The 27043-nt window shown below is 41.7% G+C and overlaps 1 protein-coding gene across 1 annotated transcript in view; it reads right to left on the minus strand.

The window, feature by feature from the left end:
- Positions 1–5677: 5677 nt before the first annotated feature.
- The window catches only part of LOC124622289 (epoxide hydrolase 4-like), a 59400-nt gene continuing 38034 nt past the window's right edge, over positions 5678–27043 (minus strand). The window contains exons 4-6 of the mRNA XM_047147959.1: positions 20109–20277; positions 19856–20007; positions 5678–6300 (exon numbers count right to left, since the gene is read on the minus strand). Coding sequence (XP_047003915.1) covers positions 6026–6300; positions 19856–20007; positions 20109–20277 — 596 coding nt within the window. The 3' untranslated portion in view covers positions 5678–6025. The remainder of the gene's footprint in view (positions 6301–19855; positions 20008–20108; positions 20278–27043) is intronic.

A 27043-nucleotide genomic window follows, 5' to 3' on the forward strand; every position in this document is an offset into this window, starting at 1 on the left:
CCCCTTGTTGTTTTGCGTGGCACTATCACAGCACAGGCCTACACTGATGTTTTAAGCACCTTCTTGCTTCCCACTATTGGTGAGCAATCCGGGTATGGCGATTGAAAATTACAACACGATCGAGCACCTGGGGCGGAGTGGTTACAGGACAATAACGTCCCCTGCACAGAGTCCTGACCTGAATCCCATAGAACACCGTTGGGATGTTTTGGGACCCCGACTTCGTGCCAGGCCTCACCGACCGACATCGATACCTCTCCTCAGTGCAGCAGTCTACGTAGAATGGGCTGCCATTTCTCAAGAAACCTTCCAGCACCTGATTAGACGTATGCCTGATAGAGTGGAAGCTGTCATCAAGGCTAAGGGTGTGCCAACACCATACTGAATTCCAACATTACCGATGGAGGGCGCCACGAACTTGTAAGTGATTTTCAGTCAGGTGTCCGGACACTTTTCATCACATAGTGCACACACATATCATATTCCAGTACATGTTTTTAGCGGAGATTTGTATACAGTGTGGTCCATTGATCGTGACCGGGCCAAATATCTCACGAAATAAGGGTCAAATGAAAAAACAACAAAGAACGAAACTTTTCTAACTTGAAGAGGGAAACCAGATGGCACTATAGTTGGCCCGCTAGACGGCGCTGCCATAGGTCAAATGGATATCAACTGCGTTTTTTTAAATAGGAACCCACATTTTTATTACATATTCGTGTAGTACGTAAAGAAATATGAATGTTTTAGTTGGACCACTTTCTTCGCTTTGTGATAGGTGGCGCTGTAATAGTCACAAACATATGGCTTACAATTTTGGACGAACAGTTGGTAACAGCTAGGTTTTTTTGTGATACATGTAGCTTTGTGAACATATCTTTTCTAAGAACGCCTGCTGTTACAGCGATATTACCTGTAGATACTACATTAATGCAATAAATGCTCAAAATGATGCCCGTCAACCTCAGAGCATTTGGCAATACATGTAACGACATTCCTCTTAACAGCGAGAAGTTTGCCTCCCGTAATGTTCGCACACGCATTGACAATGCGCTGACGCATGTTGTCAGCAAAGATCCTTCAACTTTCCCCACAGAAATAAATCCGGGGACGTCAGATCCGGTGAACGTGCAGGCCATGGTATGGTGCTTTGAAGACCGATCCAGCTGTCATGAAATATGGTTACCAATACCGCTTCAAGCGCACGCGAGCTGTGTGCTGGACATCCATTATATTGGAAGTACATCGTCATTCAGTCATGCAGTGAAACATCTTGTGGTAACATCGGTAGAATATTATGTAGGGAATAAGCATAGATTGCCATCGATAAAATGGGGGCTAATTATCCTTCCTCCCATAATGCCGCAGCATACATTAACCCGCCAAGGTCGCTGATATTTCACTTGTCGCAGCCATCGTGGATTTTCCGTTGCCCAATAGCGCATATTATGCTGGTTTACGTTACCGCTGTTAGTGACTGACGCTTCGTCGCTAAATAGAACGCGTGCAAAAAAACTGTCATCGTCCCGTAATTTCTCTTGTACCCAGTGGCAGAACGTTTTTGAGAATCCAGATTCTCGCGCAATTTGTCTGCTACTGATGGGCGGATTAGCCGCGACAGCTGCTAAAACACCTACTTGGGCATCATCATGTGTTACAGGTCGTGGTTGACGTTTCACGTGTGGCTGAACACTTCCTGTTTCCTTAAATAACGTAGCTATCCGGCCAACGGTCCAGACACTTGGATGATGTCGTCCAGGACACCGAGCAGCATACATAGAACACGCCCGTTGGGCATTTCGATCACAATAGCCATACATCAACACGATATCGACATTTTCCGCAATTGGTAAACGGTCCATTTTAACACGGGTAATGTATCACGAAGCAAATACCGTCCGCACTGGCAGAATGTTACGTGATACGACGTACTTATACGTTTGTGACTATTACAACTACATCTATCACAAAGCAAAAACAGTGGTCTAACTATAACATTCATATTTATTTACGTACTAGACGAATATGTAATAAAAATGGGGCTTCCTATTTTAAAAAAACGCAGTTGATATCCGTTTGACCTATGGCAGCGGCATCTAGCGGGCCAACCATAGCGCCATCTGGTTTACCCCTTAAAGCTAGACGAGTTTCGTTCTTTGTAGTTTTTTCGTTTGATTCTTGTTTCGTGAGATATTTGGATCAATGGACCACCCTGTATAAATTAGTTCTTTCTTGACACAGGTTTCAGGTTGACATCAAAGGAATGGAACTGAAAATTGTTTTGGATCGATTCTGGCTTTACTGTCGATGCGCCAGTATACAGGGTGTTACAAAAAGGTACGGCCAAACTTTCAGGAAACATTCCTCACACACACATAAAGAAAAGATGTTATGTGGACATGTGTCCAGAAACGCTTAATTTCCATGTTAGAGCTCATTTTAGTATCGTCAGTATGTACTGTACTTCCTCGATTCACCGCCATGATTTCATACGGGATACTCTACCTGTGCTGCTAGAACATGTGGCGTTACAAGTACGACACAACATGTGGTTCATGCACGATGGAGCTCCTGCACATTTCAGTCGAAGTGTTCGTACGCTTCTCAACAACAGATTCGGTGACTGATGGATTGGTAGAGGCGGACCAATTCCATGGCCTCCACGCTCTCCTGACCTCAACCCTCTTGACTTTCATTTATGGGGACATTTGAAAGCTCTTGTCTACGCAACCCCGGTACCAAATGTGGAGACTCTTCGTGCTCGTATTGTGGACGGTTGTGATACAATACGCCATTCTCCAGGGCTGCATCAGCGCATCAGGGATTCCACGCGACGGAGGGTGGATGCATGTATCCTCACTAACGGAGGACATTTTGAACATTTCCTGTAAGAAAGTGTTTGAAGTCACGCTGGTACGTTCTGTTGCTGTGTGTTTCTATTCCATGATTAATGTGATTTGAAGAGAAGTAATAAAATGAGCTCTAACGTGGAAAGTAAGCGTTTCTGGACACATGTCCACGTAACATATTTCCTTTCTTTGTGTGTGAGAAATGTTTCCTGAAAGTTTGGCCGTACCTTTTTGTAACACCCTGTATGTGTCTGTGAAAGAAATTATTTCAAGTCATTCCATGAACAAAATGTGTACTATTGTTTACAACAATACGATTTAAAGCTAGTACTGTGACCTCAATCATTACGTGATTTAATCTGATGTAAAATCAGAACAGCAATAGATAAAAAATAAGACGAATTGAAATGACGGGGAGTGGTAAACTGTTGTTATTGAATGTGTGTGCCGAGCATTTCATGACATTTGTATAACAAAAACTAATAGGTAACCGACGAATTCGTGGTTTTCAGTTTGACTACTATGTACAGATTGACCGTAAAAACAATTTTTGACGAATAAAATGGAGCATGTATCAGTCGAAGCAACAGAGTGATCGAAAAACCGTGTCACCTACCAGAATACTGAACAGCGTGAAATGTGGTTGTTGGTATAACCGGCAACACATTCAGTGTGCTGGGGATCCTTGTGTGTGTAATATTAATAACTATGGCACCTAAGACAGTGTAAAGATGGTACTGGAGAAAGGAATTTTACCAGAACCTCTTAACATTATGTAGACTATAAAAATTACACTGCAAGACCTCTTTGTGAAAAATTCACGTAGCCTACATAGTTCCTGGTATTCTGTTTTGCAAGGTTCTAGCGTTGTGAAGTTCACTTCCTGTATCTTGGACCCTCATTGCAAGCAATGACAGGATATATGTGCATGGAAAGAAAAGGAAAGAAAAAGTGTCTGTCATACTGAAAACATTAGTCCTTAACGAGAGTCCTGTTTCGATAATATGTAAAAGCAGAATTTCAAAGCTGTATAATTACTAACATTTTGTGAATCACATTCTCAACCCTGATGGGTTTTCTCCGTTTTGGAACGTGTGAAACGTGGTTTTAAGGAAGATATATCAATTACTGTTTAAAATGCACTAGTCGGATGGTCGATATCGTAGCAAGAAAGAGGCCGTGGTCTGCTCGGAAACGAACCTGGCATTCGGTTGGAGTGTCTTATGATAAGTCAAGGTGGGGGTTTTAACCGTTGTCTTCTGGAAATCGAGCCCAAACCATAAATGGATCACTTCTGCTCTATGTCATGTAATTTTGTGCGCTCAACTTTGTAACAACCAAACCTATACAGAGTACTTTCCATCGTTAAGTAGTGGTCGTGTTGCTCCCGTGTTGAGTTACTGTAATTATCTGTATACTGACAAGTGCTTATGCTGTAACCTACTGTCAGTTCCACTGTGATTATGGCATCAGCTGCCAGGGGACACCACACCGCTTCTTTGCGGTAATATACAATGCGCTAGCCAACATAATTTTGGTAACGCTGAAAAGACGATTCATCCCAGTAATCCAGACAACGTCCCGAGAAGATGTTACAAAATTTAAAAACCTGCCCTCATTATTTTTTACTGTAGAATGTATCCAGATTAAATTACTTACCTATCACTAACATATGTTTCTAATTTGCTTGTCGCCAAATATATTCATCTCATTGTTTTAGGCATCTTCAATGGCATAAAACAGATATTGTATTATTGCTGTCATCATCTGCTCCTCACTTTACGCAGATAAACACGCTCTTCACATAAAAGAATCGTAAATATGTATTTAGAATGATGTTATTATTATAATATGCACTTGGTGTTAATCAAATCAATTCCATGATACAGAAGAATGCTAATAATTATGACTATGTACATGAAGAATCTGAATTGACCCACCAGGGTATCCGAGAGCATTAATGCGCTGCTTCCTGGACTCGGAAGTCCCATAGTGCTCAGAGTCATTTGAACCTGGAATCGGGTAGCGCGCTGCCCCAGATCGAATGCGCTCGACGGATTAGCGACGAGGGCCGGTATGCTGGCCAGCCTGGATGTGGTTTTTAGGCGGTTTTCCACATCCTGATAGGTGAATACCGGGCTGGTCCCCACGTTCCGCCTCAGTCACACAACCCACAGATATGTGCAAACATTCTCAGTATTTCATAGCTTACACTAGACGCAGACAGCTGGGGGTACACTACTTATGTCTCATGGGGTTCAGGGTGGCGGCAGGAATGGCACCCGGCCACCCTCTGCCAGTAACACTGCCAAATCCGTCCTAACACGGCTGACCCCGCATTGAAGCGGGACAGGGGCCGAAAGAAAGAAAAAATATATGAAGGATCTGAATTCTGCTATTGTTGTGGCAATGTTTATATGTACACCACTGAAGACGGCTAAAATCATAGTTGAAGCAGCTGTAACTAAAAAAAATCTTTATCATATACATGTAGAACAATTACATTTACAAGGAAAATTCCCGGGTTCGATTCCCGGCGGGGTCAGGGATTTTCTCTGCCTCGTGATGGCTGGGTGTTGTGTTCTGTCCTTAGGTTAGTTAGGTTTAAGTAGTTCTAAGTTCTAGGGGACTGATGACCGTAGCAGTTAAGTCCCATAGTGCTCAGAGCCATTACAAGGAAAAAAGTTATTTGGGGAATCTCTCTCTTTCTCCCCCTTCTCTCTTTCTCTCTGTCCCCATCTCTTTTATTTTGTTTTCAGTGAAAAGTGAGGAAGGTCGCAATATTCAGGCAAAGAATAATAAACAATAACTAGACCACCAAGACAACATACAGATACTATTTTATGAGAAGATATAAAAATTGAAATTGGTCATTTATATCTACCTGGGTTGTACACTGCCAGCATACAGTGAAAAGTGAACATTATGTAGCCATGTGCAGTACATCATTGTCTGAAAACGTTGTTTTATACTAACGAAAACTTTATGATTGTTTTTATTATGTGCGTTCGCAATAATACTCAGCACAGTCACCCCATAATCACAAGGATCAGACAAAGACGACACGTCTCTCCATCAGTCTTAATTCGCAGTGTCCCTGCTGTACTGAGGCACAGATCTTTCCTGCTTTAATGGCACTGAAAAGGGAAACCTTTTGTAGGTGCATGTGCCAGACGTCAGCGAGCTCCCTGGCCGGACAGGAAGTCCCTGATGAGCCTGTTGACTTCCTCTGGGTTTTCCTGCTGCACGAAGTGTCCAGCCTCCTTGACGATGGCGGTGGGGACTCCTATCTGGTCCCTGGCGTGAGACAGGAAGTCGAAGGAGAGCGCGAACTCCTTCTCGCCGAAAAGGAAGAGTCCAGGGGGCAGCGGCTTTCCTCTCGGCGGTGACGGCTGGTGCCATGGCGCCTCCATAAGGGCCCGGTAGTAGTTGATGGGCGGCGTCAGCGCTCCTGAAAGTCACAGACAGTAACAGCACAGTACTGCACACAGCGTCACCGATAGGCGACGGCACGAGGATGACGTGTGTGTTCGAAGATAACTGGCCGAATCAAAAGCGATCCATACGTTCAGTGCATCCGTTAAGTAGTGGAAGATCTCATTAAAGTTCCTGATTCAACGGTCGTACTAATGCAAAAATGGCTGATATCCATGTGCCGGGGACGGAGAGGGGAGAGGGATATGAGAAACCAAATAAGAAATTCAGCACTGAGCAAGCGACTAATCTTAGGAGACAGACTGTAGAAAGGCAAATCTACTTTGTACGAGGTTCGCCCAGAAAGTAATGCACCACACTTTTTTTCTTCAACAGTTCGTTATCGAACATAGTGAGAATTACACACACGAAAGAATGCTGTTTTATCTACACGACCTATTTTTAAATGTAGTCTCCATGCCGGCCGCTGTGACCGAGCGGTTCTAGGCGCTACAGTACGGAACCGCGCTGCTGCTGCGGTCGCAGGTTCGAATCCTGCCTCGGGCATGGATGTGTGTGATGCCCTTAGGTTAGTTAGGTTTGCGTAGTTCTAAATCTAGGGGACTGATGACCTCAGATGTTAAGTCCCATAGTGCTTAGAGCCATTTGAACCATTTTTGTGATCTCCATCCCGTTCTACGGCCTTCCTCCAGCTCAAAACAAGGGCGTGTATGCCCTGTCAGTGCCAATTTTCGTCCTGGTGGCGGAGCCAGGGCTTCACTGTGTAAATCACCTCCTCATCGTTCTCAAAATGTCTTCCAGGAATGGAAAGCTTTGAAAATAGCTGCTAAGGTTGAGTGACCGTGTCAGAATTATATTAGAACAAATAAGCCCTCAGTCACAAATATTAAGTCAAATGTGACCAGTTTTCGACGCTACTATGAGCGTCGTCTTCAGAATTAAACTAACTGTTCTAAAACATATTAGGTATATAATACATTAATAAAATTAAAGTTTGTACTGACTGGAAAGAGATGCAGTACTTACAAGTCACATTTTAAAGAATCTAAGCCGGAAAGGCGACTTGTTCACTCAAGTACGAGCAGCCCTTAGCGGCTCGCCATCTTATTTACAACTATTCATGAAGTCACCTTTCCGGCTTAGATTTTTTAAAATGTGACTTGTAAGTACTGTATCTCTTTCCAGTCAGTACAAACTTTAATTTTATTAATGTATTATATACCTAATAATGTTTCAGAACAGTTAGTTTAATTCTGAAGACGACGCTCATAGTTGCATCGAAACCTGGTCAATTTTGACTTAATATTTGTGACCGAGGGCTTATTTGTTCTAATATAATTCCAGGAATGGTATCCTTCAATGGTCCAAGCAGTGCAAGTCCGAAGGCGCTAGGTCAGGGCTGTAGGGTGGACGAGGTAACGGTGTCCAACCCTGTTTCGCTACGTGTTCAGCAGTCCTCAGACTTGTATGGGGACGAGCGTTATCGTGTTGCAGCAAAACACCTCCCCGGTTACTGTGGCGCCGAAGTCGCCAGAATTGCGTATTGAGTTTTGTTAATGTGTTGGCATTTGCTTCTGAATTAATGATGCCGCCTTTTTCCATCACATCAATGAGAATCACACCTTCACAGCCCCAGAACAAGGTGATCATGACCTTACCGGTGGAAGCAATTGCTTTGAATTGTTTCTTCTGTGGGGTCGACTATCGTTTTGTTTCGGGCTCAAAATGGTAAACCCACGTTTATCACCTGTCACAATCCTGGACAAGAAGGCCTTGCTCTCAGCTTCAAAACGTTGCAAAAAATCAAGACAAATGTTTTTTCTGTGCGATATGTGAGCCACGGTTAGACACCGCGGGACCAATCTTGCACACCCTTTTGAATATCCAAGAGTGCGGATAATTGTATCCACATTTCCTTCGCTGACTGACAGATGCAGCGTCAACCGCCGAGTCGTACTGTGTCTGTCCCCGCGAATGACATCAGCTCGCTGCAACATGTCAGCTGTGGTCTCCCCGAACGCTGCAAATCGTGGCACGCCGAACCGCCTTCTGATGAAGCACCCACTGTAGGAGCATGGTCATAATGCACTCAAAACTGCACAAAACACCGTTATGACCACGTCGGAGACTTGCAGCGTATCGAGGGCATTTCGCAGGTGCCCAGCGAGTGACTGTACTTCTGTCGACAGCCGATAGTCCATAGACTTTGCACAAGCGTTTGTGAATATTTCCCAAAGTTTCATTCTCTGCGGTGAGAAATTCTATGACGACGCGTTGCTTGTAACGCACATCACCTGCAGACGCCATTTTGAAACTGTCCTGCAGCTACGCTATCTGTCGGAAGTGACGGAAACTTGGCGCGCTCACTCAGGAGACTTCAGATAATACAGGGTTATTACAAATGATTGAAGCGATTTCATAAATTCACTGTAGCTCCATTCATTGACATATGGTCACGATACACTACAGATACGTAGAAACACTCATAAAGTTTTGTTCGGCTGAAGCCGCACTTCAGGTTTCTACCGCCAGAGCGCTCGAGAGCGCAGTGAGACAAAATGGCGACAGGAGCCGAGAAAGCGTATGTCGTGCTTGAAATGCACTCGCATCAGTTATAACAGTGCAACGACACTTCAGGACGAAGTTCAACAAAGATCCACCAACTGCTAACTCCATTCGGCGATGGTATGCGCAGTTTAAAGCTTCTGGATGCCCGTGTGAGGGGAAATCAACGGGTCGGCCTGCAGTGAGCGAAGAAACGGTTGAACCCGTGCGGGCAAGTTTCATGCGTAGCCCGCGGAAGTCGACGGATAAAGCAAGCAGGGAGATAAACGTACCACAGCCGACGGTTTGGAAAATCTTACGGAAAAGGCTAAAGCAGAAGCATTTCTTAAACAGGAGATTGGAAAACCGATGGATCGGTCGTGGTGGAGATCATGATCAACAATTCATGTCATGGCCTCCACGCTCTCCCGACTTAACCCCATGCGATTTCTTTCTGTGGGGTTATGTGAAAGATTCAGTGTTTAAACCTCCTCTACCAAGAAACGTGCCAGAACTGCGAGCTCGCATCAACGATGCTTTCGAACTCATTGATTGGGACATGCTGCGCCGAGTGTGGGAGGAACTTTATTATCGGCTTGATGTCTGCCGAATCACTAAAGGGGCACATATCGAACATTTGTGAATGCCTGAAAACACTTTTTGAATTTTTGTATGTGTGTGCAAAGCATTGTGAAAATATCTCAAATAATAAAGTTATTGTAGAGCTGTGAAATCGCTTCAATCATTTGTAATAACCCTGTACATACGTAGCGTTTCGCATTCGTAGCATTGTTTACGGCTGAGGAAAAAAATGCTGTGCGTTACTTTCAGGGCAACCTTCGTAGTACATGTAGATAGATTTTGACAACGTTGACTGGAATACACTCTTTGAAATTATGAAGGTAGCATAGATAAAATACAAAGAGCAAAAAGTTATCTACAACTTTTACAGACATTTATTTATTTCTCAAGTCAAGCCCTGCTGCCTGTTATTATAGAACAGGTCGCAAATTATACAGACACCAGGTTACTGTTACATGGTTGATTTCACAGCAGCACCGTAAAGTTCGTGAGACGCCATGAGCAGAGGTTGTCCGGTAACATCGGCCGACAGTTTGGTCACAGTGTGCTCGATCTCCTTCATCAGTTTTTGGCGGGATCAAGTAGGTTAAGTTAGGATGGAATCTGTTCTATGTATGAAGTAGGTTAGGTTTCAACTGACAAAGGGTGGGAGGGCTATGAGGACGCCTCTACGCTTAGGGAAGAGTACTGCAATGCTGTTTGCTATTAAAAAGACGCTGTATGCATTTGAATGAGCTATGTATGTCTCAAAAAGAACATGGCGAGTACTTTACACAGTCCTCGGTTACTGGAATTAGCAGGCAAGATTTACAAATATACGAGAGGAAGAGAGAAAAGTTGTATGTTGTATTATACGCTCGATGTGATTCGTGGTGACCTTGAAAAACAAGATTACAAACACTTCATGTAATAGAATCACTGCCCTACTGGCATACAAGCCCAGTAAGTAGTAATAATAATTTGTAAACAATGCCCACATACCATAACCCCAAAAGATTCACTACAGTAACTTTAAGCAAAAGATACTCTAGAATTCTCATTTTAGCTAACTATTTTTTGAGGCTATAATTTATTGCGGCTTGCAATAATCCTACAATTCAGTCCATAGACTACGAACTGTATCTCTGTTATGATATTTTTGATTCTTTGGATGCCACAAACTCTTCTGTAACTTCGATTGTCAGTTTCTCACAGAGCATATTTCGTATCGTGTCAGCCGATATGACCAAAGGAAACAAACTGATGTGAATTTCAGCGATTGTCGTCCGAAGTCTGGTGCAAAGAGATTTAATAATGTTGAATTCCGAGACTAACTGTCATACCTCTGATTTTCCATATAATTATCTGGTTTACGGTATCAATTACGTCCAGTTGAAAACAAAAATGAAACATCCAATGCAGTTATATGGGAAATGGGACCTGAAAAAATTCTTTTCTAAAGATTATGTATATTTTGTTGCACTGAATACAATTTTTGCTTTCAACGATTGTACGTATCACTTAAAAGGAAGAGATGTATGTGGTAGAAGGTTTTTTTGGTGCACTGAAATACGACAAAACCTTGATGTTATGCGAATAAGAAATTGTGAGTAAAAGTGTATGGAGGTTCTCAGAAAAAATGAAAGGGCAGAGAAAGCCGGGAAAGAAACCAGACTGGCAAGAAAAATAATCTGGGCCAAATAATTATGGGTAGGGCATGTTTTATAGCGTGTATTTCAATATAATGTTATTTCGTAAATTTTTCTTTAAATGCTTTTGTGCGCGACCAGATTTACCGTGCCTTTTCTCATGTTTTACTTATCAGAATTATATAAAATTTTCAGATTAGCTCATGTTGCTGCCATATGTCATGTAGCGAACGAGTTTTGTGAGATTTGACAGCGCTAAGAGAAAAAAAAAATTGAAGGTGAGCAATATCTATTAAAAACGTGTTTCTAAAATCATAAAATCAGAATAACTTAAAGAATATTGGTAACAATTTTGTTTAATTGCGCTATGTCTACGAATTTTTCTGACTAAATCTTAAGGGCCACCGTTCTCTTGTTAATTCCTTTTAACAAAAGGTACATACAGCAATTCAAATTTCAGAAGCTTAATATTTTGCACTGAATTATTATTGTTAATTAAGTTCTTATCTTTGTAATATTTGAATGAAGTTCTACAAAAAGTTGTAAGAAAATTTGTGAGATAATTAATCCTAAATGTATTGGAACAGTCATGTTCAGAACTAGATTAATGCCCCATTAAGTGATACATTCATCACAGTATATTTTTAGCTTGTATTTCTACACACTCTTGCTAAATATATTTTGTTCCAAACTACCTATATATTTCATACGGCTTTAATTAACGTTTCTAGCGTTTTTTTCGATGTTCGTTTGTTTGTAATTTGCAAATGGATGCATGTGACAACATAATGAAATGCTTGCATACGTATATCAGGTTTTTGTTTTATTCAATCTCCTTCTCGGATTTTACTGACAAAGCGGGGCCACGCCGTTTGTATCACAGATTTACTTCAAACTTTGTACACCTTTAGTAGTCCTTTAAAACATCATAATGTGCAAGTAGTAAGGTGTACTACTCGGGCAATTCCGAGAAAATCGCAAGAGAAGTTTTACGTGTATATTGTGTAATGAATGTATCTGTGCCTAGGTGCCCGATGTCAGAGTTCATTGTGGGCAAGTGGTTAGCGTTCAAGCAACGTTAAGACGACCGTGTATGAGGCGACGATTCGTTCCCCGCTATACATTTTTGCATCACTGGTCTTATTATTTAGTTTATGTGACAATTGATAGATTATATAATTAAAGAAAACCACGTGTATTTCCCTGAAGTCTTAGGGAATTTCATGTTATTTAACTACTATTTTAATTAAATTTAATTATTACAACAAACATACACTGTTGTTGTTGTTGTTGTTGTTGTGGTCTTCAGTCCTGAGACTGGTTTGATGCAACTCTCCATGCTACTCTATCCTGTGCAAGCTTCTTCATCTCCCAGTACCTACTGCAGCCTACATCCTTCTGAATCTGCTTAGTGTATTCATCTCTTGGTCTCCCTCTACGATTTTTACCCTCCACGCTGCCCTCCAGTACTAAATTGGTGATCCCTTGATGCCGCAGAACATGGCCTACCAACCGATCCCTTCATCTAGTCAAGTTGTGCCACAAACTCCTCTTCCCCACAATTCTGTTCAATACCTCCTCATTAGTTATGTGATCTACCCATCTAATCTTCAGCATTCTTCTGTAGCACCACATTTCGAACGCTTCTATTCTCTTCTGGTCTAGACTATTTATCGTCAATGTTTCACCCCCATACAAATACTTTCAGAAACGACTTCCTGACTTAAATCCATATTCGATGTTAACAAATTTCTCTTCTTCAGAAACGCTTTCCATGCCATTGCCAGTCTACATTTTATATCCTCTCTACTTCGACCATCATCAGTTATTTTGCTCTCCAAATAGCAAAACTCCTTTACTACTTTAAGTGTCTCATTTCCTAATTTAATTCCCGCAGCATCACCCGACTTAATTCGACTGCATTCCATTATCCTCGTTTTGCTTTTGTTGATGTTCTTCTTATATCCTCCTTTCAAGACAGTGTCCATTCCGTTCAACTGCTCTTCCAAGTCCTTTTCTGTCTCTGACAGAATTACAATGTCATCGGCGAACCTCAAAGTTTTTATTCCTTCTCCTTCGATTTGTATTCCCACTCCGAATTTTTCTTTTGTTTCCTTCACTGCTTGCTCAATATACAGATTGAATAACATTGGGGATAGACTACAACCCTGTCTCACTCCCTTCCCAACCACTGCTTCCCTTTCATGCCCCTCGACTCTTATAACTGACATCTGGTTTCTGTACAAATTGTAAATAGCCTTTCGCTCCCTATATTTTACACCTGCCACCTTCAGAATTTGAAAGAGAGTATTACAGTCAACATTGTCAAAAGCTTTCTCTAAGTCTGCAAATGCTAGAAACGTAGGTTTGCCTTTCCTTAATCTTTCTTCTAAGATAAGTAGTAGGGTCAGTATTGCCTCACGTGTTCCAACATTTCTACGGAATCCAAACTGATCTTCCCCGAGGTCGGCTTCTACCAGTTTTTCCATTCGTCTTTAAAGAATTTGCGTTAGTATTTTGCAGCTGTGACTTATTAAACTGATAGTTCGGTAATTTTCACATCCGTCAACACCTGCTTTCTTTATGATTTGAATTATTATATTCTTCTTGAGAATTTCGCCTGTCTCATACATGTTGCTCACCAGATGGTAGAGTTTTGTCAGGACTGGCTCTCCCAAGGCTGTCAGTAGTTCTAATGGAAAGTTGTCTACTCCCGGGGCCTTGTTTCGACTTAGGTCTTTCAGTGCTCTGTCAAACTCTTCACGCAGTATCATATCTCCCATTTCATCTTCATCTACCTTCTCTTCCATTTCCATAATATTGTCCTCTAGAACATCGCCCCTGTATAGACTCTCTATATACTCCTTCCACCTTTCTGCTTTCCCTTCTTTGCTTAGAACTAGGTTTTCATCTTAGATCTTGATATTCATGCAAGTGGTACTCTTTTCTCGAAAGCTCCCCTATAATTTTCCCGGTTGGTCATGGTTTATGTTCTTCTGGATTATTTTGTTTGTCTATTATTTATGAACGTTTAGATAGACGAAGAATATTAAGGCAGTATCTATCTTACCGCTCATGAGATAAGTCTCTACATCCTTATATTTGTCCTCTAGCCATCGCTGCTTAGCCATTTTGCACTTCCTGTCGATCTCATTTTTGAGACGTTTGTATTCCTTTTTGCCTGCTTCACTTGTTGCATTTTTGTATTTTCTCCTTTCATCAATTAAATTCGGTATCTCTTCTGTTACCCAAGGATTTCTACTAGCCCTCGTCTTTTTACCTACTTGATCATCTGCTGCCTTCACTATTTCATTCCTCAAAGCTATCCATTCTTCTTCTACTGTATTTGTTTCCCCCATTCCAGTCAATTGTTCCCTTATGCTCTCACTGAAACTCTGTACAGCCTCTGGTTCTTTCAGTTTGTCCAGATCCCATCTCCTTAAATTTCTACCTTGTTGCAGTTTCTTCAGTTTTAATCTACAGTTAATAACCAATAGATTGTGGTCAGAATCCACATCTGCCCTGGAAATGTCTTACAATTTAAAATCTGGTTCCTAAATCTCTGTCTTACCATTATATAATCTGTCTGATACCTTTTAGTATCTCCAGGGTTCTTGCATGTATACAACCTTCTTTCATGATTCTTGAACCAAGTGTTAGCTATGATGAAGTCACGAAGCTCTCCTGTTCTGCCCATTCTGCTATTACTGTTTGTCGATCCACAGCACAAAACTCCCCGCCTCTTATATACTACTGACCATTAAAATTGCTACACCACGAAGATGACGTGCTACAGACGCGAAATTTAACCGACAGGAAGAAAATGCTGTGATATGCATATGATTAGCTTTTCAGAACATTCACACAAGGTTGGCGCCGGTGGCGACATCTACAACGTGCTGACATGAGGATAGTTTCCAACCGATTTCTCATACACAAACAGCGGTAGACCGGCGTTGCCTGGTGAAACGTTGCTGTGGTGCCACGTGTAAGGAGGAGAAATGCGTACCATCACGTTTCCGACTTTGATAAAGGTCGGATTGTGGCCTATCGCGATTGCGGTTTATCGTATAGCGACATTGCCGCTCGCGTTGGTCGACATTCAATGACTGTGGCAGAATATGGAATCCATGGGTTCAGGAGGGTAATACGGAACGCCGTGCTGGATCCCAATGGCCTAGTATCACTATCAGTCGAGGTGACAGGCATCTTATCGGCATGGCTGTAACGGATCGTGCAGGCACGTCTCGACCCCTGAGTCAACAGATGGGGACGTTTGCAAGACGACAACCATCTGCACGAACAGTTCGACGACGTTTGCAGTAGCAGGGACTATCAGCTCGGAGACCATGGCTGCGGTTACCCTTGACGCTGCATCACAGACAGGAGCGCCTGCGATTGTGTACTCAATGGCGAACCTGGGTGCAGGAATGGCAAAACGTAATTTTTTCGGATGAATCCAGGTTCTATTTACAGCATAATGATGGTCGCATCCGTGTTTGGCGACATCACAGTGAACGCACATTGGAAGCGTGTATTCGTCATCGCCATACTGGCGTATCACCCGGCGTGATGGTATGGGGTGCCATTGGTTACATGTCTCGGTCACCTCTTGTTCGCACTGACGGCACTTTGAACAGTGGACGTTACATTTCAGATGTGTTACGACCCGTGGCTCTTCCCTTCATTCGATTCCTGCGAAACTCTACATTTCAGCAGGATAATGCACGACCGCACGTTGCAGGTCCTGTACGGGCATTTCTGGATACAGAAAATGTTCGACTGCTGCCCTGGCCAGCACATTCTCCAGATCTCTCACAAATTGAAAACGTTTGGTCAATGGTGACCACGCAACTAGCTTGTCACAATACGCCAGCAGTCACTACTCTTGATGAACTGTGGTATCGTGTTAAAGCTGCATGGGCAGCTGCACCTGTACCAGCTACCCAAGCTCTGTTTGACTCAATGCCCATGCGTGTCAAGGCCGTTATTACGGCCAGAGGTGGTTGTTCTGTGTACTGATTTCTCAGGACCTATGCACCCAAATTGCGTGAAAATGTAATCACATGTCAATTCTAGTATAACATATTTGTCCAATGAATGCCCGTTTATCATCTGCATTTCTTCTTGGTGTAGCAATTTTAATGGCCAGTAGTGTATTTATAACTATCGAGAACTAAATGAAGAAACGCACAGAATTTTCCTGGATATGTATGCCTGACGTGATTTGCGAAATCCCTTATACATGCCACCTGGTAGGATAGTCGGAACTACTTTGCACCACGACTCTGCGAGCTGCGGACAGGGAGGCAGGCCTCATTTGGCAGCGTAGCGCTGAGATGCTGCTAATTTGCCAAGAACGAATGGTCTAGTTGCAAATTTTTTGATTATCAATGACTTTACACTTGTACTACATAAATGAAGGTTTGAGCGAGAATCGAACCGCCGCCTCATACACGTTCGTCTGAAGAGACTCGAACGCTATCCACCTGCCCTGCATGAATTCTAACGTCTGGCACCTACGCCCAGATACATCCGTTACATAACGAATCGTAAAACTTCTCTTGCGATTTTCTCGGAATTTCCAGAGTAGTGCACCTTACTACTTCCACGTTATGTTGTTTTAATGGCCTACTAAAGGTGTACAAAGTTTTAAGTCAGTTGTGCTCCCAAAGTTGTGGCCTTCCCTTGAGAGACAATTATGTTGCTGGGCCATTGCTCTACGGACCTGATGATCATAGTTTGACTTCTTGCATACCCCAAGAAACCCGAAAACCCAAATAAGAATCTCATGATAATTTAAAGTAGGGAACAGTGTTATCCTGACTGGTACAACAACTTTGACAATAATAGAACACCATCAAGTTTTGATGAACACCAATTTCAATCATTACTGAGTATGTCATGATATAAAGGTAGAAAGAAAGAAAGGTTATTTTTAATTAGCTATCAAACATTTCAGTAATAACTGAAAATCAGTACCACGTAAGTTAAGTCCAAAGTAATATGTCGGTCAGAGATATCATTTATTGTGAAAGAGAGTTGTAAACGCTGCGAAAAGGAAATTCAATGCGTCTACAATGCTCGATCATGGAAGTGTTAGTCGCTTGCTAACTTGCTTACTATCGCCGGCCTGGGTGGCCGAGCTGTTCTAGGCGCTGCAGTCTGGAACCGCGCGACCGCTACAATCGCAGGTTCGAATCCTGCCTCGGGCATGGATGTGTGTGATGTCCTTAGGTTAGTTTAAGTAGTTCTAAGTTCTAGGGGACTGATGACCTTAGAAGATAAGTCCCATAGTGCTCAGAGCCATTTGAACCATTTGCTTGCTATCAAGTCGAGAGAAAGCACCGTTTGTTGCACTACTACAAATGGAACGCTACGAGATTGTTTCTGTTTATTAAAAAAAAGTAATATTGTGTGATAGAGATGCGCGGACTTTGTTCTCAGTTATTCTGACTTGAGAACTTGAACTGAAGTGATCTTCTGATAGTGTACGATGAGTCAATCGAAGGGTTCAATACTTGATTAGCCTGGAGTAGGAAACATTAATACGAACACACGAAGATAATACAATTACGCTGATTGTAAAAGTTGTCGTAATTGTCACGATCACCGAATTGAAAAGAATCGTAATTGATCTGATCCATCGGTGTGCGTGTGGTGTGATGATTATAAACTAATTGCTATGAAGGAACAATAAAATTGTTCGGCAGTAATGGAAATCTCAAGTGTTGGCTCCATCAGTAATTGAACTGTGTGATAGTTGATGGTCAAAATTAATTAGCTGTACACATTTTAAATGAAAGAATGACTTGATGAACATTGAGTACTGAAAGGAGTGTTTTGCCGAAATAATATCACGATGCACGAAAGCAAGATAGCATTATAGATTATCTCTGGATTTGCGTCGTGCCTTAGTAAACAATTCTGCCTAGCAACGTAACAACTACTACTGATACTGAACCGCATATGGATTTTTCCTCGCTTCAGTGGTGAGAAACGACGCCGGTGATGAACGATTAACTCAATACTGCAATAACTAACTAACCGGGCATCGCAAATCATCATAAAACCATAACAGACAATTAAAATCAGCAGTTCCCATCGCTGAGAAGACTGTGCGGACTCACAAACGGACTTTCATACATTACGCGAGGAATAGTTTTCTTTAGAGATTTTCAGGTGCTGTTCCACGTTATCCGACGGGTACAACCATCACTGCGAGTCGCGTCTCCATTCCACCTACCGAGCTGTAGCAGTAGCGGGTCAACATCAACAGCGACAACAAAAGGGGAGAGGGGACGTCACAGTTCCAATGAGCATTAAGGGGGAAAATGTATCAAGCATTAGAAATAAAATTCTCTGTTACGCACGGTGTGGAAATAATTCTGAGTGAGCTCTTTTTTCGACATGAGTGTTTTACACGTATTGAGAACTGGCCATAACAGTGACATTCAGTTAAACTACGAGAAATTAGCCCGTCCAAAACCATGATCTGAATCCAGCCCTGTATCTTTAGGAAGAGCCTCAACGATGTTCCTCGGCAGTATTAGATTACTTCGACCTTTTCGTCTCTGAGTGGCTGTTGCACCCTATGTCCATAATTATTTGCAGGATGTGCTACAGATGTTACTCTCTACAGCTACAAACCGTTTGTAGAAAAGCTGCAAATACGGCTGAAGGTAGCACCAAATACAAGTGTGTCGAAACTAAGTGGATAATCATCAAAGAAAGAACACACTTTGATAGCGCCGGCAGTGAAACAAAAATTGCTAGGGCCGTGTGGTGGTTAGTCGATACACAGGGTGTTTCAGATAAAGTGTTTTTCTCTGTAAACTGCAATGTATAAAGTGAAAGCAATATTTATTTAAATATGTAAAAGTTAGAAATGTTACTTTTTCTGCAGAGGTATGAACACGGTTATTTAATTACTTTCGAGAGAGATACAGCACGACTTATAATATTTTTTAAACAGAACATATTTTTTTCAATCATGTAACTGATGTGTTCAAGCCAACTACGTAAAAATCAGTTTTAGTTTGAGAGCTAGAGACATTTAAACGTCGCAACAAAGATGTTTGTCGCTTCGGGACAACTTCACAACTCGCCCGTAGGTTGCTTAGGAGGTACACTAAATTGTGCATACACGAAAATGGGCAGTGGTTTGAACACCAAACTTAAATGAACAAACCGCCACAATATCCACCTGATCAGCGCCAGTTAGAGCGTTTAGAGCGTGTTGCATGTGCCCCTGTAACTTTCAACGTTTCTAGCTGCGTAACTAAAAAAGATAAAATTTTGAAATAAATTGATTTGTACATATTTGTTTTAAATACATGGGCTATGTGATAGAAAAAACATTTTATATAAAAAATTATTGCTCGTTGCTGTAACTCTTAGGAAAATAACCAAGTAAACTATGTTCTAACTTCAGCGAAATTTTTTTAAGTTTACCTATCTAAAAATACATTCATTTCCCCCATTATTTTGTTAGTCAGAGAGAAAAACCCCTTACCAGAAACTCCCTGTATATTGGGTGCCGTTTACGTAAAGCACACCATTATTCTGCAACAATTCCAATAAACATTGGAAATTTCAACAGAGAGCTGAGCTAAGAAGTAAATAAAAGTTAAATCCAACTTGTTCACTTATTACTACAATCTGATTACTTTTAAAGTGCTTGGTCATGAACCAGTGTACTGAAGTGACGTTTATAATCAACTAAAACTAATAAGTACGTAACGTAAAAAACAATTGTCTTCAGCCTACAAAATTCCAAGTAATTTTAGAAGCAAAGTGACAAAAATGTCAAGTTACCTGGCTTTCCAAAAGTATATTTATATGCTTCAATTTCTTCTTTTTTTATTGGAACCTTGGCATACATGCGAAAAAGCGTATCAAAGATGCCGAAGTCATCCAGGCGTAGAGCGAATTCAGGAAGAAACGGCAGTTGATAGAAAAACACATACCTGTAACGAAATAAGTCTTTGCTGTAGTAAAATTTTTTAATGTCATTTAATGATATTTCTGATGTTTTACATTAAATTAAACCATTAAGACTGACACCTACCAAGATTTTAAGAACTGATCCTTGTCTGAAAATACCATATTCGACCAAGCATCTGGGAAAGGAGCGTCGAGGATGATGTAGTTGTTCAGCATATGGTAGTATTTAAACACAAAAGCCCAGCCAACCACGCCTCCCCAGTCGTGTGCGACGAGGGTGAACTTTTCTCGGCCTGAAACAAAACCACAATTACATCAGTCCTGGCCGAAGTACCTTTGCCTACGAACGTGGTACATCCCACTGTGAGCTTCACGCTGCACGCGACTAGCTAGCAGAAAACTAACTGGCATCTTACCTTGCTGACGCACAGTTTGTGCTGAAACCGACCATCTGCATGACGCAGAAACCGCGTGAGGTGTCCCAGGCCTTAGCAATCTCAACACGCATGGCAGACGAGTGGGCGTCAACTCACCATCAGGTCATAAACATTCAGATTTCCCCGAGTCGACTAAGGCGAAAGTCGGAATGTTTCTCTTGATGGTGAGGGCATGACTGATATCCTGTTTTTCTGTCATCATTGTTCTGACTGGTTTGAATCGGCTCCCCAACAGTTCCTCTTGTGTCACTGGTCAATCCGAGATAGAGCTCGTTTTATAACAACCCAGTCGTCTATGAGACATTGCTCCATTATCTTCCTTGTTTCTTGCCTGGACCCAGGAATCTCTCTCTGGACGTGATACTACGACTATTACGTAACTTACATAAAGTAGAAACTATATTTTGAAATATTTTCCATTTATCTTCGGAACTTCTCTTACACTGAAGCAGGGTTATTCACATAGAGTACTTACACACCACGGTTACTAAAGAAATGACAGTAATGTTAATGAATAGCAGTAAAATGAAATTAACAGAACAAAAGTGACTGCAGTACAAGCAGAAAAAAACCACATTCGTCACGTCTGTCTTTAGCTCAGAAAGGGGCGAATAGTGCTGCTCCCAATAACGTTCGTCATTTACTCGATGGTATTGAATGGTTAACTGATGGCAAAGCTAAATTTAAAAGCAATTCCTTCTAGACAATTCCTATTCCACTGGAGAATTTTTGTACAGAACTTGTTTCCAGAGCCTTTCTTGACTCTGCAGCAGGGAGTGCGTTGCCTTGAACGCTAGAATTGTGTGCCGGATTGGGACTCGATCCCGGAACCTTTGTTTTCGCGGGCAAATTCTATACCTGCTGAGGTACTATTCACGAAGTTTACAAAGTAGAGGGTCTCGCGGAAGTAAGGCTATGGAGGCGGGTTGTGCCTGGATAGCTCATCCCCAGTAACTCCGCATCCTCCCCTCCCCTCCCCTGAAAAAAGTGTTACGGGCAGAATTAATACTAAAGAGGTAATAAATTAAAACCTCACGCCTAATACTACACGAACAGCGAAAATATAAGCGTTAAACCTTGTTTTCCTTTCGTCATTTTGCTGAGGCACATACTTGGTGGTTTACACTAGCACTACGTATACAAAGCGCAAACAGGTTGCTTGTCGTAATATACACTTGATTACAAAGCTCTGATCGTGAATGACAAAATTCGATCTTGCCGCCAGAATGAAATTGCCGGTACTTGTATTATTTGTCAAAATACATAGGATTTCGAGTACAAAACACGCTTGGGACTATCGTCATAGCTTAATGGTTCTGTAGCAATAAAAAGATATTCGCTGATTATGGGTACTACTGATAATCAAAGTACGTATATGATTTTTCTACAACATTACAAAACAAACAAGGTGCTACTGTGGATCCAGCTTACAGATTAAAGTGCACTTGACGATTTGAATAGTTCGTTTCTGTCATTTTCTCCTGATAGTGCTGCGTCTACGCTGACTGTATTATTTGCCAAAAAATTTGGCTGATTCTGAGATTAAGGTCATCTGTACATATAACGACCCTCCATGCTAGAGAATAAAATTTATTTTACAGTACAAAACATATGATGTCTTCTGCTGATAATGCTATGTCTGAATCGTTCATATCATTTGTCAACAAACTGGTCTTAGCTTGGCTAAAAAACAGATATTAAAGCCATCCATACATTATAACAGGTGCAGCAAGTCGCTCCATGCATCGCTATGCTACAGAAAAGTGTCACAAACTACTCAACAATTCACATTCAAGTGCTTGGTTTAGGGTTCACAGATGTCTCTCGACGATTCCACTCTTGAACAGCATGTGGGGAGGAAATGAACAAGTTAATCTCCGTGTGATGGCTGGTTCAAATGGCTCTGAGCACTATGCGACTTAGCTTCTGAGGTCATCAGTCGCCTAGAACTTAGAACTAATTAAACCTAACTAACCTAAGGACATCACACACATCCATGCCCGAGGCAGGATTCGAACCTGCGACCGTAGCGGTCACGCGGTTCCAGACTGAAGCGCCTTTAACCGCACGGCCACACCGGCCGGCTCACCGTGTGAGATGCTATGTCTGAATCGTTCATATCATTTGTCAACAAACTGGTCTTAGCTTGGCTAAAAAACAGATATTAAAGCCATCCATACATTATAACAGGTGCAGCAAGTCGCTCCATGCATCGCTATGTTACAGAAAAGTGTCACAAACTACTCAACAATTCACATTCAAGTGCTTGGTATAGGGTTCACAGATGTCTCTCTTATTCTATTCTCTTATTCTATTAAGGTGGCCATTTCTCCGAGTGTATGAGAGAGTAAAATATTTCTATACACAGCCGTAAGTCTGATGGTAAGCTGTAATCACGTATGCACACTAAGACCAAAGAACACATAATAATAACTGAATCTGATCTTTTTTTATTCCAACATCTCGACATAAATTAGGCAAGTTATTGGCACGAATCACTTAGAACTGAAGTGATAATTTACAGTTAATACTGATGGCACTAGCATTTAAGAGAATGGATCACTTCTATTTTTAAACACATTGCATTATATTTATTTAAGTTCAGGGTCATCTGAAAGTCCTTCATCGTCTGGTGTAATCTTCCAGTGTTATTTACTACAGACAGTAACAACGCTATAACAACCCTTTGACACAAAACTGGGGCTACGTCTACCGATTTCATCCAGTTTTATTTCGCTATGATGTATAGGGAGCTCAAGCATGAATTAGACATGTACACTTGCAGTTTTAAACAAGACAAAAGCTCGTCTTAATTGGACTAAAACTGACATCATCATTACAGAACCCCCAACACTAGGATAAAAAAAAGTGTATATCTTGCAGTACAAAACTTTGTCGTCTTCTACTAACAATGCTACGTCGAATTTGTCTGCATTTTTTGTCAAACAGCCGTTTTAGCTCGCCTACAAACCGAAAGGTAAGTGTACAAATGTAATTTAGATGTACTGCACATGAAATATGTCGAAATCCGTAGGTTATTAATAAAATTACACAAGAAAATTGTTAAAACCAATTCATCAAGTCATCCTACTGCATTTCTGTTTTGCTTGCCTTAGATACGTGCTTATACACAATAAGACAAATTACAACTGTCTACAGCAGAAGAGAAAATGGTAGATAAAGTAACTAGTTTTAGCGTATTGTTCAGCCAGAGTAAAAATGAGTGTATTAAAGAGCAAAATCCTTCTCTGCCATCCCTGATTGCTTCTAAAGTAGCTCTGCACTGTGCTGTCACCTTACAAGAAATTGTACTAATTAGTACTGGTCCGTGAATGTGACACTAATTGTAAGCAATGTATAATTATTACTATACAGTCGACAATTGACGTGAGGAATGTAGTCTTAATGGGCCTAATTAAATCTGTGCTACACGTCTAAGCCTAATGGAATTGTTTTAAGTGACAACTCTGCAGCTCAGGATTGTTTACTGACGTGATGTTCTGTAGTACCTAATTGTTTAATATTAGGTGTGTTGAAGAAAGATGAATTTTAAGAGAATTTCGCTTGACTGTAATCAAAGCCATAGTCTTCCTGTTTGCATGCAGTGCGCGACGACGATGCCGTCAGTAACAAGAGCGTTAGTTGTTCGTCGTTTCGTTGTGATACCGCATGTGCTGGCTGTCAGAATGCTGCACAATGAAGCGTCTCCGCCATCTAGAGTTACGCCGGGCGTTGTCAGACGATGTGCAGCAGTAGCGCCTGGCACAGGAGACTGCAGCGCAGTGTAAAGAAAGGTGCAGCCATCGCAGCTGCAGGCATGATGCATGCTGCAGCATCTAACACCCTCCCTACTACCCCTGGCAGTGTAGAACTTCATTCCATTCATTCCAGAAGCCAAATTATGCACACTCTTCAGTTATGTGAGACAGCATTTCCAACATCTGCTGGTTTTGGTATACAAACGGATGTCATCATTCTTGCACATGGAGAAAAATGTACAGTACTATCCTTCTTGTATGTGGCACTGTTATGATCAACTGGGAGTGTGGAGAGAAGGTCAGAAGTCATTCCTTGTACTCCCTACGCATCTAGGCAGAAGATTGGCGGGCGTCTCGATGTGGAGTCAGGTCTGGTAGCATATGGCAGACTGTTACTGCAAAAGTCTGGGGAAAACTGTCACAGCAGACATGTTTGCATGGGGTCAGGGCTGGCAGACATATGGGGAGATTATAGCAGTAACTGTCTGAGGGAGAACGTCGTGGATAAGGAGGCTGGCGGCAGATCGCAGTTGGGTTCTAAGCTCGTAAGACATGGACACAACATCTGCAATCTACAGCAGTTGGTGCGGTCTCACAAGATCATTGTAATAAAGTAATTGTAAGAACTCTTTTCATGTCTTGTGCGACCTGGAGCATATTTGTAACTTCCTGAAAGGTGTTATTTGTTAGATTGCATTAAAATGTTCTTAAATGCTTGAATTATTATACCAAGCAACATGCTACTGTTCAAAACACGTCAAAGGAGCTATCTCACAATTTTAAGCTCGGATTTTTCGAAAAATTTGCCGGTATTTTTACACTGGACTATCTCCACTGATAAATTATACAGTGCTGGGTTGGTGGATCTATACATAAACCATGGAGGTAGCCATCTTGGATTGTGAAGTCATAAAGTTCGCCATCTTGGGTTTCATCTTTCTGATCCTCTGAACTTCTACCATCCTTGGATTTATATCTTGGGACAATCTGGCAACCATGCAGCCAAGCCTCGTATCCACAACCTACAGGATCTTTTTTTTTTCTTTTTAGCAATCACACTTCTTACTCATCTGATGCGGACCATCACGAATTCTTCTCGTGTACCAATCGCTATGCCTCAGTGTAGCGCCGTGCCGAGTCGATGTGTGGTTTGAGGCGCCATGTGACGGATTGCGCGGCCCCTCCCGACGGAGGTTCGAGTCCTCCCTGGGGCATGGGGTGGGTGTCGTTCTTATCATATGTCAGTTTAAGTTAGTTTAAGTAGTGTGTAAGTCTAGGAACTGATGACCTCAACAGTTTGGTCTCTTAGGAATTCATACATTTGAACATTCAGTGTAGCACTTGCAACCTAAGTCCTCAATTATTTGATGGATGCATTCCAATTTCTGTCCCCCTCTACAGTTTTATGGTTCAAATGGCTCTGAGCACTGGTCATCAGTCCCCTAGAACTTAGAACTACTTAAACCTAACTAACCTAAGGACATCACACACATCCATGCCCGAGGCAGGATTCGAACCTGCAACCGTAACGGTCGCGCGGTTGCAGACTAAAGCGCCTAGAACCGCTCGGCCACACCGGCAGAACTACCGTTTTTATGCTCTACAACTCTCTAGTACAATGGAATAATTAACAGATGTCTTATCATATGTCCCTTCTTCTTGTCAGTGTTTTCCAAAACACTAATTTACTCCCCGATTCTGTGGAGAACATCCTTATTCCTTCCCCTTTCAGTCTACCTAATTTTAAACATTCGTCTGTAGCACCATATCTCAAATGCTTTGATCCTCTAGTGTTCCGGTTTTCCTACAGTCCATGTTGTACTACTATACAATACTGTGTTGCAAACATACATTCCCAGAAATTTTTTTCTCAAATTAAGGTCTATGTTTGATGCTAGTAGACTTCTCTAGTTCAGGAATGCCCTTTTGCCAGTGCTAATCTAAATTTCACGTCCTCCTTTCTGCGTCCATCATCGGTTATTTTACTGCCTAGGTGGCAGAATTGCTTAACTTTGTCTAATTCAAGATCCCAAATACTGGTATCAAATTTTGCACTGTTAAGGTCGCTGCTATTTCTCATTACTTTTGTATTTCTTCGATTTACTCCCGATCCATATTCTGTACACATTAGACTGTTCGTTCCAGTCGACTGTGGATAGCAATGTCATCAGTGAATCTATTCATTGATATCATCTTGAATTTTAATCGCACTCTTGAATCTTTCTTTTCTTCCCATATTTCTTTCATCGATGTATGAGTGTACGGTGAAAGCGAAAGAATACATCCCTGTCTTACACCCTTTTTAATCCGAGCACTTGCTCTTCCACTCTTACTTTTCCCTTTTGGTTCTTGTATGTGCAGTATATTATTCGCCTTTCCCTATAGCTTACCCCCCCCCCCCCCCTCCTTCTCTCAAAATTTCGATCATCTTGCATAATTTTACATTTTCGAACGAGTTTTCCAGGTCGACAATTCTTAAGAACGTGCCTGATTTTTCCTTTGTGTTCTTCGATTATCAACCACAACATCAGCTAAAGCTAAACTAATCGTCATCTAACAGATTCTCAGTTTTCTGTTCGATTCTCTTGTATGTTATTCGTGTCAGCAACTTGGATGCATGAGATGTTAAGCTGATTGTGGGATAATACTCGCACTTGTCGGTTCTTGCTATCTTCGGAATTGTGTAGATGATCTTTTAAACAACAGCCTACTCTTTATTATTACTGGATTGTGATATGAGTCTATATCTGCTACCATGTAATCTTAAAATACAAAATATGAATTCGGAATCACTGTATGATCATAACGTAATCTAACTGGATGAAACCTAACGGGTACTCCGTCCCGTATCTCCCGACCTTTTC

Source organism: Schistocerca americana, chromosome 7, assembly GCF_021461395.2.
Source record: "Schistocerca americana isolate TAMUIC-IGC-003095 chromosome 7, iqSchAmer2.1, whole genome shotgun sequence".
Taxonomy (NCBI): domain Eukaryota; kingdom Metazoa; phylum Arthropoda; class Insecta; order Orthoptera; family Acrididae; genus Schistocerca; species Schistocerca americana.